The 13,079-nt window shown below is 37.5% G+C and overlaps 1 protein-coding gene across 7 annotated transcripts in view; it reads left to right on the top strand.

The window, feature by feature from the left end:
• Positions 1 to 13,079, top strand: part of MAST4 (microtubule associated serine/threonine kinase family member 4) — a 274,847-nt gene that overhangs the window by 220,342 nt on the left and 41,426 nt on the right. For all 7 annotated transcript variants that reach the window (XM_061475791.1, XM_061475790.1, XM_061475792.1 and 4 more), the window contains 3 exons: positions 1,163 to 1,372; positions 4,646 to 4,747; positions 8,889 to 9,021. In XM_061475791.1, the coding sequence (XP_061331775.1) occupies positions 1,163 to 1,372; positions 4,646 to 4,747; positions 8,889 to 9,021 (445 nt within the window). The remainder of the gene's footprint in view (positions 1 to 1,162; positions 1,373 to 4,645; positions 4,748 to 8,888; positions 9,022 to 13,079) is intronic.

Genomic DNA, 13,079 nt, shown 5'->3' with positions numbered 1-13,079 from the left:
TCTGCTGATTGGCAACTGACGGTACATTTGATTTATATAGGTGGTGTGTACTTGGGGCAAATGTTTACTGAATTAGTAAATGAGAAATGGTTTCTGTTGAGAAGTCTTGTGTAGCATCTGCTGGTACACCTGAAAATTCCTTTCTTTAAGTGACATTAATTTTTTTTCCCAAATACTCATTCTATAGTTAATTTAACTGTGAAGGTCACTACACAGGTGTGGAAGTCTGAGGTACCAAATGGGGACGTGTTGCTGTCATGTCCAGAGGTCTGAGGGTCTGAGACACAAATGAGTGTGTAGCTCAGAGCACTGTGGTATTGGTTGCTTCTAGGATTTTGATGATCCCTGGAACATAAAATACGGTAAAGCTGATACTGTTACAAAAAGTGTGTAAATTCTTCATAGATGCATGAAGAGAGATTTGTCAGAATTTGCAGAGCAATTGAGCAGCAATTTCAATGTGGAATGATCCACCCATTTCACTGTTTTAGATATGAATTAAGAGGTGTGTGAGATTACTTTTTAATAATACAGCTACCTTTAAATTTTTTAAGCATCTGCAGTTTTGTGAAAACCAGAAAGCTGGTTTAGTAAAACAGACATACTTAGCAACCTGCAGTCATATCTGACAGGACCAGTAAGTCTGTGGTGCTTTTAATCAGTCAGTGTTCATTCAGACTCTGCCCAGTGAAATATTCATGTGGTCTAACCTGCCTGAAAGGAGGCAAGATATTCTGGATATTCTGTAGTATATGCAGTTTTAGCAGAACAGAGTAGAACCCTGTGAGTTCTCTCCCCCCCCCGCCCCTTTTTATTTTGGACTTAAAAGTTTTATAATCATGGGTGTTCTCTTTAGTGATCATCACAAGATTAGCTAATCAGCACAGTTAATCAGCAGTGGCAGATAGAGGGGAGGATTTGCATAGCAGAACAGTAAGGCTGTTGCTTTTCTGAACTGGTAATGTGGGGAAATGTCATCTGTCACTTTGTCTTTCTGTTGGCTTACTTTTTTGCTTCAGTCATTCCATGCATTCCAACTTGGTAACTTTGCATGCATTCCAGCATGGTAACGTCTTAGACAGTAGAGAAACATCATAGAATGTAAGCGCTGATTTATGTAAAGCTGGCTGATTTAATGCATCATATATCTATTTGTCTACAGGCCACAGCTCAGATGGAAGAGAGGCTTCATGACATTATAACAAATCACTCTCCAGAGAATGTCCTTCCCCTGGCAGATGGAGTGCTCAGTTTTACCCACCATCAGATCACAGAACTGGCTCGAGATTGTTTGGATAAGTCTCACCAAGGCCTCATCACGTCACGATACTTCCTTGAATTACAGCAGAAATTAGACAAATTGCTTCAGGAGGTATGAGCTGTGAGAATATTGTTGTGTTTGCTTGAAAAATCATTTAAATCTGTTAGCCTAAGAGGAGTTGTCTTGAAGTAATCATGACTGTTCACTCAAATTATTGTTGAAGTAGTATTCATAGCAGTTTTGTTCTATGTTAGGACCACTGCAGAGACCATATGGTACTCTAGTGTACTAGTCTGGAATAGATGGGTTGTAGAGATTACAGAAACAACAGCATTTTGTCATTCAGTGCAAGTTACAGATTGCTTACAGAAGTGTGTACATAAGCCCGAAATGAGAAGGCTTGCTATTCCATTTACAGTGGATAAATGAGGAAACATACACTTCCCACTTTATCAACACTACTAATTGGCTGCTGTGTCGAGAAAGCAACCTTTAGCTTTCCCTTTGCTAGAGCTTATTTAATGATTTAAATATTTATAATAATCCTTTCATAATTAAATTGCTTATTAACAGACATAATGTAATTTCTGAAGTATAGAAACTTCCATAATCGACTAAATGAATGAGGAACTTAAAACGACAATAAATGCTCTATGAATGCAGTTTATGAATGTGTAATTTTAAAACCAGTGAGTACATCATGTAACATACTAGTTTGTGTGGGATTTGATAGCACATTTTGAGACAAAGTTAATGTCATAGACCAGCAGATTTGATACTGACTTGAAATTTTCTGACTGAGGTTCTAAGATAGCATGCCTACCTTAATTTCTGTATTGTCTTTTGAGGTTGTTTGTTTTTTGAATGCAGGAGCAATTGATAAGGGCTTTGATTGATTTTTTTTTTATTATTATTTTTAATTTCCCCCCTCTGTGCAGCTTTTTTGTAAACTTCTATTCACTAAATAGGTTTTCTGTAACTATTCTATTCTGTACTTTTCTTCTTCATAAAACAATGCAAAACTTAGGATATCTGTGATTTATTTCTGGATTATTAAAACCCTGTTTTTTAAACAGAAAATAAATACAGCTTGCTTACTAGTCAAAAGGAGGTGTGAACTAGCAGCCTTCTTGTGAAATACTGCTGAGTTTTATGATGCCAAAGTGCAGGCAGAGTTGGCCAGTTGGCTGGAGATACCTGACTGTAAATTATGTTACACTGGTGATTGTGTCAAAATACAAGGAAAGAAGTCTAAGTTAAGATTCACAGAACACTGTTAATCACTGTTAAGAATATATCCTTTAAAATGGCTTCAGTCAGTGGACTCAGGAGAACATGTTAATATCCCCCCTCCAAACCCACTAAAAAAACCTACTGTAGCAAGTTATTCTGCAGTCTGCATATAGAATCATAGAATCACAGAATCGTTAGGGTTGGAAAGAACCTTAAGATCATCTAGTTCCAACCCCTCTGCCATGGGCAGGGACACCTTACGCTAAACCATATCACCCAAGGCCTCGTCCAACCTGGTCTTGAGCACTGCCAGGGATGGAGCATTCGCAACCTCCCTGGGCAACCTATTCCAGTGCCTCACCACCCTAACAGGAAAGAATTTCCTCCTTATATCCAATCTAAACTTCCCCTATATATAAATTAATGCATTATAAAAAAAAAACAAAACAACAAACAAAAAAAAACCCCACCAAAACCAAACCAGAAAACAACAGACGACTCATTTTATCGTGATCTATGATGCTAATTCTTTATCATGTAAAAATTTCCTGTTCTGCAAAACATAATACCTTAAAATAGTCAGATTTAACTTTTCAGTCAGCTACTTAATACCTGTTGATAGCAAAATCTGCCAGTAAGAAAATGTTCTCTTTGCACAACTTGGTTATGGTCAGTCAGTTGTGCTTTGGGTTCATGCAGTTCATTTGTTGTCAGTTTCCAGCTGTGAGGCTCAGTAGAAAGCTGCACATCCTACTGCTAGTTGGCATGTTGTGGTTAATTTGCATACCGGGGGAAGGTTCCCTTGAGGTTTGAGCAGCTCCATTCCACCAAAATTTTTATAATGCTAAGGTCAAGGTCAGGTGGACCTGAATGCTTTTCTGCTTCATTCCTCCTAAATGTGACCTGAGATGAATCTTTTGTTCACATGAGCACAAAGGTGGTTTGAGTTTTTCTTGTTATTAAAATAGGCAGGTGGTTTGTTTGCAAAAGAGGGTTTTCTGGACATAGTTGGTAAGTGCAGAACACAAATGCTTCTGTCCAGTTAAAGGTCTTCCAAAACCTATTGCAGAATGCCAGCTGGTATTTGTGCCTTTTTCTTCTTCTCCTACTTCAAACTTCACAGATTAATTCTTCTCAGATATTTGGTGGAGTTTAAAATTGTAGTGCTTATATTAAGAGCAATATGTATATTGCAATAATATATTGGGGGGTTTTACTTCAGAAAATGAGATACATTGTATGAAAATTAATTACCCTTATTAATCACTTTTTAAATGTTAGTTTCTGAATTCTCTCTGTGGTTTTGAATAAGCAAGAGATGACGAAAAACTACAATTTACTATTCAGAACAAAGAAATGCTTTGGTATTTGAGTGAAGGACTATTAGTGTGTTTTAATCAGGAAGAGAATAATAGAGTTTCTTTGCATTCATTAGCATACTAAAATTATATAATTGGTTCTTAGGAACATTTGGAAGAAATCTGAAATGCAGTTCAGGCCATTGTGCAAATGTTAGCAAACCTTCTATTTTTTATGTGTGTGTTCTATAGTAGTTTTACCCCCTTTGTTGTAATCCTTGTAGAACTCAAATTTTCATTGTCTTCCTTTCTACATGTACCATTATATGGAGCCTCTCTCCATATATATATATATATATATATATATATATATATATATATATACTTATATGTCCTTGTCATTATAGTATGACATGTGACCACAGGAAATCAGTATCAATCTGGCGTGGACGTTGCTTACGTTAATCAATATTACTTAGGTCAGTTTTCATTTCATCCTAAAATTATGAACAAATTGAGACATAGCTGTACTTGTAGAGACATGTATGTTGTATTGAAATACAGTCCCTTTTGCAAAACTGATGTATAAGTTCTAAAAAAAAAAACAAGGTAAGTATTATATCCGTTGCAGGCGCTTTTATTTTGTTTTTTCCATGTTAGAATTGTACAAATGGGATTATTTCAATTTGAAATTACAGCCTTGCTCAAATCCTTGTTATTTCTGTTGGCATCTTGGAAGTGACATGCTGTTTGTCTTAAGTATGTGCTTCAGACCCTGAAAGGTGTTCGAGATATCATATATTCTTTCCAAGTGTGATATTTTTTTTATAATTACTTTATTTTTCTCTTTTAGGCTCAGGAGCGATCAGAGAGTGGAGAAATGGCATTTATTAAACAACTTGTCAGAAAAATTCTGATAGTTATTGCTCGTCCTGCTCGCTTACTGGAATGCCTGGTAATATCATGCTTACTATGTTTTTCACTTGATAGTGTAGGAAGATTCCTGACTTACTATTCAAGGCCCTTTACAGCTGTCAGACAGTGGGAGAGGGCTTCATTGTTGGTGGGATCCTTTCTGCTTTTATTTCAGAAACATTGCATGGAGCTGCCCGAGACCTCCTGCAGTTAGTTGTGTTTGGTTCCCTGCTGTTGCAAATACTATGTTATAGAATCCCTTTCCTCAACTGATAAAGCTCCAGATCAAAACCAGTTGTTTTTTTCTGTTGTTTTGTTAGACTTTGCTATTCCTTGGGAAGATTGTTCTGGAATCTTCCCTTCTTGCTTTGTGGCTTCCCGTTGTTGTTATTCTTCCTCTTCTTACAAGTTTCATAATTTTGTTTCACTCGATAGCTGCAGAGGTGTAAGCAGCTTGCAGTAAGCTCTGCAGTACCTGATCTGGGGGGAGCAGGCAGAATGATTAGTTTATCTGGATATAAAAATAGTTGGAGTTATGCTGGGTACCAGAAGGAGCAGAAGAGTTAACTGATGTATGCATGAGCATAGTGCTGTTGTCACCAGACTGGCCTAGCTTGTGCAAGGCCATGTGGGTGTGTTTCTGCTCTGCCTGCCCTTGCTGTGGGATCTGGGATGGCTCAGGTGTGGGAAGTTACTCCTACGCACAGAAGCAATGTGCTTCAGTTGTTCAGTGGAACAAATAGACTCTTGCAGAACACAGTGTACTTAGGAGGGTGGTGCAGACACCCAAATACCATGTAAGAACCAGCCTGGGTCCAACAGGCCTGGCACACAGCCTGAGCTGACTTTGTTGAGCCACTGTGCTTGCCAATACCAGGATCGCAGTGTTGATGCTGCATACAGCTATTTGAGGCTGGAGAGGCTTATGCGAGAGCTACTAACTGCTGCTAGACTCAAGTTATGCCTGGAAATGTCAGACTACATTTTCATGGCACTGAATCTGAGCTAGTAAGTCTTTCCAGCCTGATTTTGGCTCTGTGCTGTGTCTCTTCATCTGTGGCACACTTAATCCACAACCTGGCTCATTCAGCTGTGGGCATTTTGAGAGCTGCCTCTCTTTTGTTTTGGAAACACCATGTCTCAGTGTTCCTAGTTGCAGTTTGTTCATGATTTACAGTTCAGAGGGATCTAAAATAAAGTGCCTGAATCAGCATGTAAGAGATGTTTAAAGGCAGGCTGTAGAGAAGAGGATGCCTTAGCATGTCTTACCTCTGCTATTGAATCCAAACTTGTGTTACTTCTTTGTCCTGAACCCAGAAATCCTCATATCTAGTGTGATATTCCCTCCTTCATTTCCAGGGTTTGCATAATCTTTCTGCACCTCTACACCCAATTTCTTATGCAGTGTCTTGTTTTAATTCTGTTCTGCATCCTCTATCATCACACATTCAAAACTTCCCTTAAATACACCTTGTGGGCTGACAGGCTTCTTCATGATGGTTGTCCTTTCCTTTCATGCTTGGCTGACTCTCTCCACCTAACCCTCTCCCCCAGCATCATCGTTGTCTTTAGCTTTTTAATTCAGGTTCTCTCCCGGTGACCTGTTTGCCCAATAGTTCAATGTCCCTAAATGCTAAATTTAATAGCTAGCCAGTCCAAATCTCCATTCACTTAGTCCCCGGTTTCTGCCCCTGAGATTTTATCCTAGGCTACTTCCTTCGAAGCTTATCACACTTCAAGCAGAGCTGTTGTACATTTGTATCCCTCTTTTTGCTGGGCCTGCCGATGCAGTTGGGAGGACAGTATCACAAGGCCAGATGACTGTCTCATAGCTGAGAGTTTCAGAGAAGCAATTGCAGAGAAAGCCAGCACAGTTCACTTAGTGTACTTCATACAGGATCTTTAGGAGACATAAGCGGAAATGTAACAACATTGCGTGATATGTTTCTGCAGAGGCAGGTTTTTAAAAAAAAAAAGTTTAGGTGTACTCTCACAAACCAGCATGTTTCTCATTCAAAAAGGTATTAAGCCTGTTCCATAAACAGGAATCATGTAATCTTACATAAAAAATATTTTTCCATAGCATCCCTCTGGAAACTTTTTAATAATATTGGCTGTTATTTTAGAATGACTGAAATAGATACTAGGTATGGAAGACTTCAGCCTCTTAAGAAAGTTTGTAGCATTGTAGGAAATAAATCCAGCACTTTTGTCAAGAGCATTTTCAGGTACCTTGCGGTAATGCTGCCTATTTTTTGATGGTGATCTTGGCACAGGTGATCATGATACATGAATTTCTATTTTTATTCACTTGATAATCATACGAATAAATCTTTTTCAGTTTTGTATGTGCCAGGAGCTGCTGGCAAATACTGAAAGATTTTTATCCATTTGTATATGGAAAATGAAACACAGAGTTGTAAAGATCAGAAATCCTTTGCTTTTATTATTTGTGTCTGTGTATATGTGTGTGTATATGTAGATAGATGAGTACAGGCACACACATATGATTGAAAGTATCTGTTTTGTAATTATACTTTGACTTACTAGCAAGTGGAAGAGATGCTGTGTATCTGCCACTGCAGCAGGTAAGGACATGATGATGTTTTCCTGAGAAGGTATATAGGAATTCTTGGCATACATCGTCACATTGTTGTGTTTGTCGCTGCCAAGGAGTAACATGTAGGAGAGATGGCTGGGGACAGCACGTCAGATAGGAGAGAAAGGCTAAAACAGCATGTAATGCAGATTTTTGAGCAGTTCAGCAGCATCTTGAAACTTTATGCTCAGTGACACGATTTGAGCAGTTCATGTTCACTGGGTTTCTGGTGAATCCTTTTGATTAGGCTGGAAATGATGAAACTTGTCTCATGACAAAAGAATTTAAGTTTGTTTCCAAAGACTGAAAATTCGAAAGACATGTCATGGTAGATTTGCTGTAACTCTTCCTGGTAGCCACAGCAGTTTGGAGGCTTCCAAAATGAAACAGGATACTTAATTTCTCAAGCTATTTTCCAGGGTGGGACATTTTGTTCCTGGGTCCTAGGTAGGCTGAGAAGCTAGGACAGGAGTCTTGTGACTCAGCACGCAAGCTACAGCCACGTGGAGTTATGGCAGGCTATGGAGTGACCACCAGGGAAGATAACTGGCTCAGCAGTCTGCCTATCTTCCACAGATACAGTTGACGGCACTGACATACTCCAGGAAAAATTCTTGTTTTGCTAAGTCAATGTTTCATGTCTCTGACTGGCTCTCGCTCTTTTAAGCATTACACCTGTTGTAATCTATGGTTGGCACAAACATCTTGAAGATTGCAGGGGTTATGTTAGAGATGTTTTGGTATTAATTCATACCTGTACATAGAGAAAGTCTGTGTTTAAAAAAAAAGCCAAACCAAACCATTCTAGAAACTTCTTTGTTCCTTTCAGTGCTTTCATATTTTTGTCATCTAGAAGGTAGTAAAATAAATGTATTTCCAAGAGACTTGGGGGGTAGGCAGGGTTTTGAGTTTCTGTGTTTTTATTCCTCTTTGTTGCTCGTCTTTCAGGCATAGTATAAATGATAGTTGTAATATAATTGACTCCCAATGGAGGATGTTTAATTTCTAGATTTGGAGCAATTGGATCAGTGAAGTTCAGAGGTTATTTTCAGCAACTTAGAATTTTGGCTTTGTTCTAAAGTTAGTGATTTATTTAATTGTATTTTCCACAAAGCATAGTACACATGTATTGATTAAAAATACTTGAAAATTTCATTTAGAAATTCATTTAGAATCAAAGTGGAGAGAAATATATTTACGTAGGTTCTTCATTTTGATAGTGGATTTATATATGCATGCAGCCGTGGGGAAATAGTCTTCCATATGTGAAATCTTATTGCTGCTGGTTATAGGGCATTTCACTCTACATTTTAAAGGAAGTTCTGAGGGCAGTGAACTTATTAGTCTTCAAGGTAGTGTTCTAAAGTAATGGTATGGAATTTTATTGCTTAGTGTGTTGTATAGGAATCAGAGTAATAGACTACTAGTATACTAGTAGTATACTAGAATAAAGGGGTATTGTTTTTAGTAAGGGAAATGTTTGCAATAGAAGAAGCAAAGGAAATTTTTATGTTGGACTTCAAGACTTCCGTTTCTACACAGAAAATGATGGTGGGGTTTTGTTTGTTTTTTTTTTTCCTAGGAATTTGATCCCGAAGAGTTTTACTATCTTTTGGAAGCAGCTGAAGGCCATGCTAAAGAGGGACAAGGCATTAAAACAGACATCCCTCGGTACATTATTAGCCAGCTGGGCTTAAATAAAGATCCTCTGGAAGGTTAGTGCATCTTGTGGTCCAGCTATCCACCTAGATTCTTCCTTCTCAATGTGTTTAATCATTCTGATAATGTCTATACTGGAAAAGGGTTAAAGTAAAAATGGTAGCAGAACAAGCATTTGCTATCCCTCACAGTACCCTCACAAGCTCAAACGCATTAAAATGGCTATATGGGATAGTTCTCTTATGAATATCATTCACAAACACTGTGTCAGTAATGCTTGTCATCTTCCAGCCTGGCAATGCAACATTTTTTTTCAGCTCTAGCTAAAATTTACTGGTATAATTTGATGGCAACTGTTAGCCAACCATAGGTATAAATGAAACCTAGGCTGAACTGTTATATGCCCTTCAGTGCCCCCAGGATCCCACATCTTAGAGTCCCTGAGAAGGATGTCTCCCATTCCTGTTAAAACTGCAAATACTTATTTTTCTGGGTAATTTATGTGTCCATGTTGAGGACTTATGTAGGGAGAATTTGGGTTCCAATTGGAACTGCAGAATTTTTGTTTGCCTGATCTTTCTTTTAAGGACAGCATGGGGAGAACTAAAATCTCTTCTGTCTCCTAACCATACCATCATCTTTTTCATCCTGAGACCACGTTCTATCACCGGTGACAGATGGAAATTGGTTCATTGTGTTCAATGCTAGTCCTGCAATTGGAAGAAATTAGTAGAAATGCCATCATGGAAAATAAGTCTAGCTTGTACTACTTATCTTCTGTGTTATGACCCAGAACGTGGATGATCTCTAGGGTGGTCACTTGATAACACAATAGCAAAACACCACGATCAGTTTTGGTTTTTTTTTTTTTAAACCAGTTTTCATGATGCAAGATCACCTTTCCATAAAGGGGTAGTGTATTGTGTGTTAAAAGAAAACTTTTTTTGTTCAACTTCAACAGCTGGTGAAGTTTAGCACTGCCATATGTTGTCAGTAATTTTATTAGATCTAATTCAATTAGATTGGATATTGTTACAGATTATATTTGTATTATGCTAACAGATAAGACAGTCAAGCTGATTATTATTCTGCTTCCTGCCTTCACAGAAGAAATTCCTCATCCAAATCTAGTATTATTTTTATCTGAGGTATAGATTAAACCAGCTTTAACTCTTTTTGCTTGGATTCAGAGTGCAACAAAGAAGCCAGGCGAATTGTGAAAATGCATGCAGGTATTATTTTCCATGTGGTACTGGAAGAGATTGAGAAGTAGCTTAGTTCTCTGCAAGATAAAGGGGTGCCTTCTGGATTTGGAGAGCTAGATTTGGCCTAGACTTGACAATTCATAAATTGTTCACTGATCGAGTATACAAGGTTTAATTTGAAGTGTTCATTGAGAGGTTAGTATAATTGACCTTGGTTGCCATTTGAACCTCATCCTACTAATTAATTTTTTGTGACCTCTTGGATAAGTGTTTCTCTGCATAACTCAAGAATTGAACACTACCTAAGTTTAATAATATCTTTGAAACTTTAAAAACAGTTTATTGTGAAAGAGGTCTAGAGGCACATGCTTTATGTAAGGGATACTGTTTTCTCAGACTAAATACTTATTTGATGTAAGAGTACTTCATCTAGGACACATAATTACATTTTATAAATTGAATATTAATATAAAACAAACTTGAAGCATTCAAGGATAGTTGAAATGTGGTGTTTGGGTTTTTTAAGGAGGATAAAGTGGGCAGTGTGGCTTGTCAGTAAATACTAAGGGGTGTATGATGTATAGATTACTGATCTTTGGTTGAATTGGAGAGTTGGGTGGTTGAATTATTTAGTGTATCATTTTATATGTTAATGAGTATATAGATTTGCGATCAAATAATTCAGGCCATCTGATTCATATTAATGCTTTCCTGCCTCCTTAGAAAAAGTGACGCTTATAAACGGTATAGATCACTGTACAATGACTTCTTAAATTATCTGGGTTTTAATAGTTTAGATTCTTTAAACATTGTTTTAGTTACTATAAAGAATACTGCATTAAGATCATCCTCCTGAGAGATATTTAAATTCTTTCTCTACAAAAAAAAAAAATTAAAATAGGTGAATGAAGTATTTCAAAACAAAGAAAATCCACTTCAGTTGCACCAATTATCCTGAAACAAAGAATTGTATTTTCAAGTAAGCTGTTAAATTATGTCTGCAGTGTTCATAATGCTCACATATTTTACTTCCTCTGCAGAGAAGAGCAACCTACTTTTTTATATCTTTCTATACTTACCTCCTTTGTTCGCTGGTAAAGCTGTTGTGTCCTTTCTTTGAGTGAAATGATGCATGTATTACTTGGAGATAATGCTAGATAAATTTATACTGTACTGAAAGCAATACCAGAGCAGATTCATCACTTAGCAGGGACTGGTGGCTGCATTTCTGAAGAGTTCCCCAGGGAGAAATCTTTGCCCATGGTTTTTAAATTACCATCTTTACCTTTTTGAATCATGAGTCTTCAGAAATGGTTTAAATCAATGAAATAAAAAGGGCAGATGTTTAATGGTATTTAGATGAGTTTTAAAGATCTCTTCAGGCATTGCAAAATGGTTCCACAGCTCCCCATTTCGAAAGCTGATGCCTGGTTCTGTTCCATTATTACCTACTGCTTGCAAATAATATGTGTATTCCTCAGATAATGGTTATTCTGCAAAAGTTCTGGTTAAAAATGGCTTATTTTAATTCTCTATTTATGAAAATCATTTCAGTTGAGAAGGCTGTCAAAATATATTATTCTAGCTTGCTTGGTTCTCACCTGTACAATAAAGGTTTCATCAGCACTTCTGGCATGAAGACCCCATGTTCACAAAACTCTGACTTTTGCCAGGGAAATCCACTCCAGTTTCAATTTTGGTCTGGTGTTTTTTTAAAAATATTTATTTGTTCTCAGTAGAGATCTTTTCATTGACTTCATATTCAGAATATTTTGAATTTTTAGCTTCTCTAACAGATTAAAGATCTGTTTGGGTTTTGAGGTGACATTTTAATTACTTCTGATTCTTATACTTTACGCATGTAGTGTTTTGGATAGTGAGTACAAATCAGAGTTACTTCTTAAATCTTTAGCTGTGCCAACAGAAGATTGTGTGGTTAATTTGCTTTAATGATTACAGTGAGTGTTGGGCAGAATGTCTCTTGTAATAGTCATTTATTATATGTAAAAATCCTGTGTGAATACTCAATTATTTCTCATATTCATAAATTCAGTTAACAGTCCTGAGATAAAAACACACCTCAAAAATTTCAGGTGGTCGTATCTCTGATCCCCAGCACATAATTACAATAATATGTGCAACCTTGGCTATGTGGATTATATAATTGACAACATGTAAGATTAAAGTGATGCTAAGCTTCCCAGGGTCTTTTATCTACCAACTGTCCTGTTTAGCATTTATTACTGAGATGAATTCTTAGTTACTGTCTCCTGAAGAACAGGATAGGCTTAGGAGCTCTGCAGCATAAGCATGGGTTGACTCTGACAGGGACAACCGTGTCAAGTTACAAACCCCCAAAATCTGTTTCCCAGAGAAGTCATAGAATCATAGGATAGTTAGGGTTGGAAAGGACCTTAAGATCACCTAATTCCAACCTCCCTGCTGTGGGCAGAGATACCTCACACTAAACTGTATCACCCAAGGCTTTGTCTGACCTTGAACACCGCCAGGGATGGAGCATTCGCAGCTTCCTTGGGCAACCCATTCCAGTGCCTCATTACCCTCACAGTAAAAAACTTCCCCCTTATATCCAATCTAAACTTCCTGTTTAAGTTTTAAACCCTTACCCCTTGTCCTGTCACTACAGTCCCTAACGAAGAGTCCCTCCCCAACATCCTTATAGCCCCCCTTCAGATGCTTGAAGGCTGCTATGAGATCATCTCTGTTAGTGACCCCATAAATGATAAGCTTCTAAGAAAATGGCTTTTATCTTATTCTGTTAAGCATATTAGCATTTATGTGTAGAAGATGCAAACCATATTAGTCCATCTCATCTGGTCTAAACTAGAAAAATTTTGTTCTTAACTGTGGAAGAGCCCAACGAGGATGCAGCCTACTGTTAATCCCTC

Source organism: Pezoporus flaviventris, unplaced genomic scaffold (genome assembly GCF_033815535.1).
Source record: "Pezoporus flaviventris isolate CSIRO_AGI_PZ_B2104156 unplaced genomic scaffold, CSIRO_AGI_Pfla_v1 ptg000090l, whole genome shotgun sequence".
NCBI lineage: Eukaryota > Metazoa > Chordata > Aves > Psittaciformes > Psittacidae > Pezoporus > Pezoporus flaviventris.
Note: the sequence above shows the minus strand (reverse complement) of the source record. Positions and strands in the feature narration are given on the sequence as shown.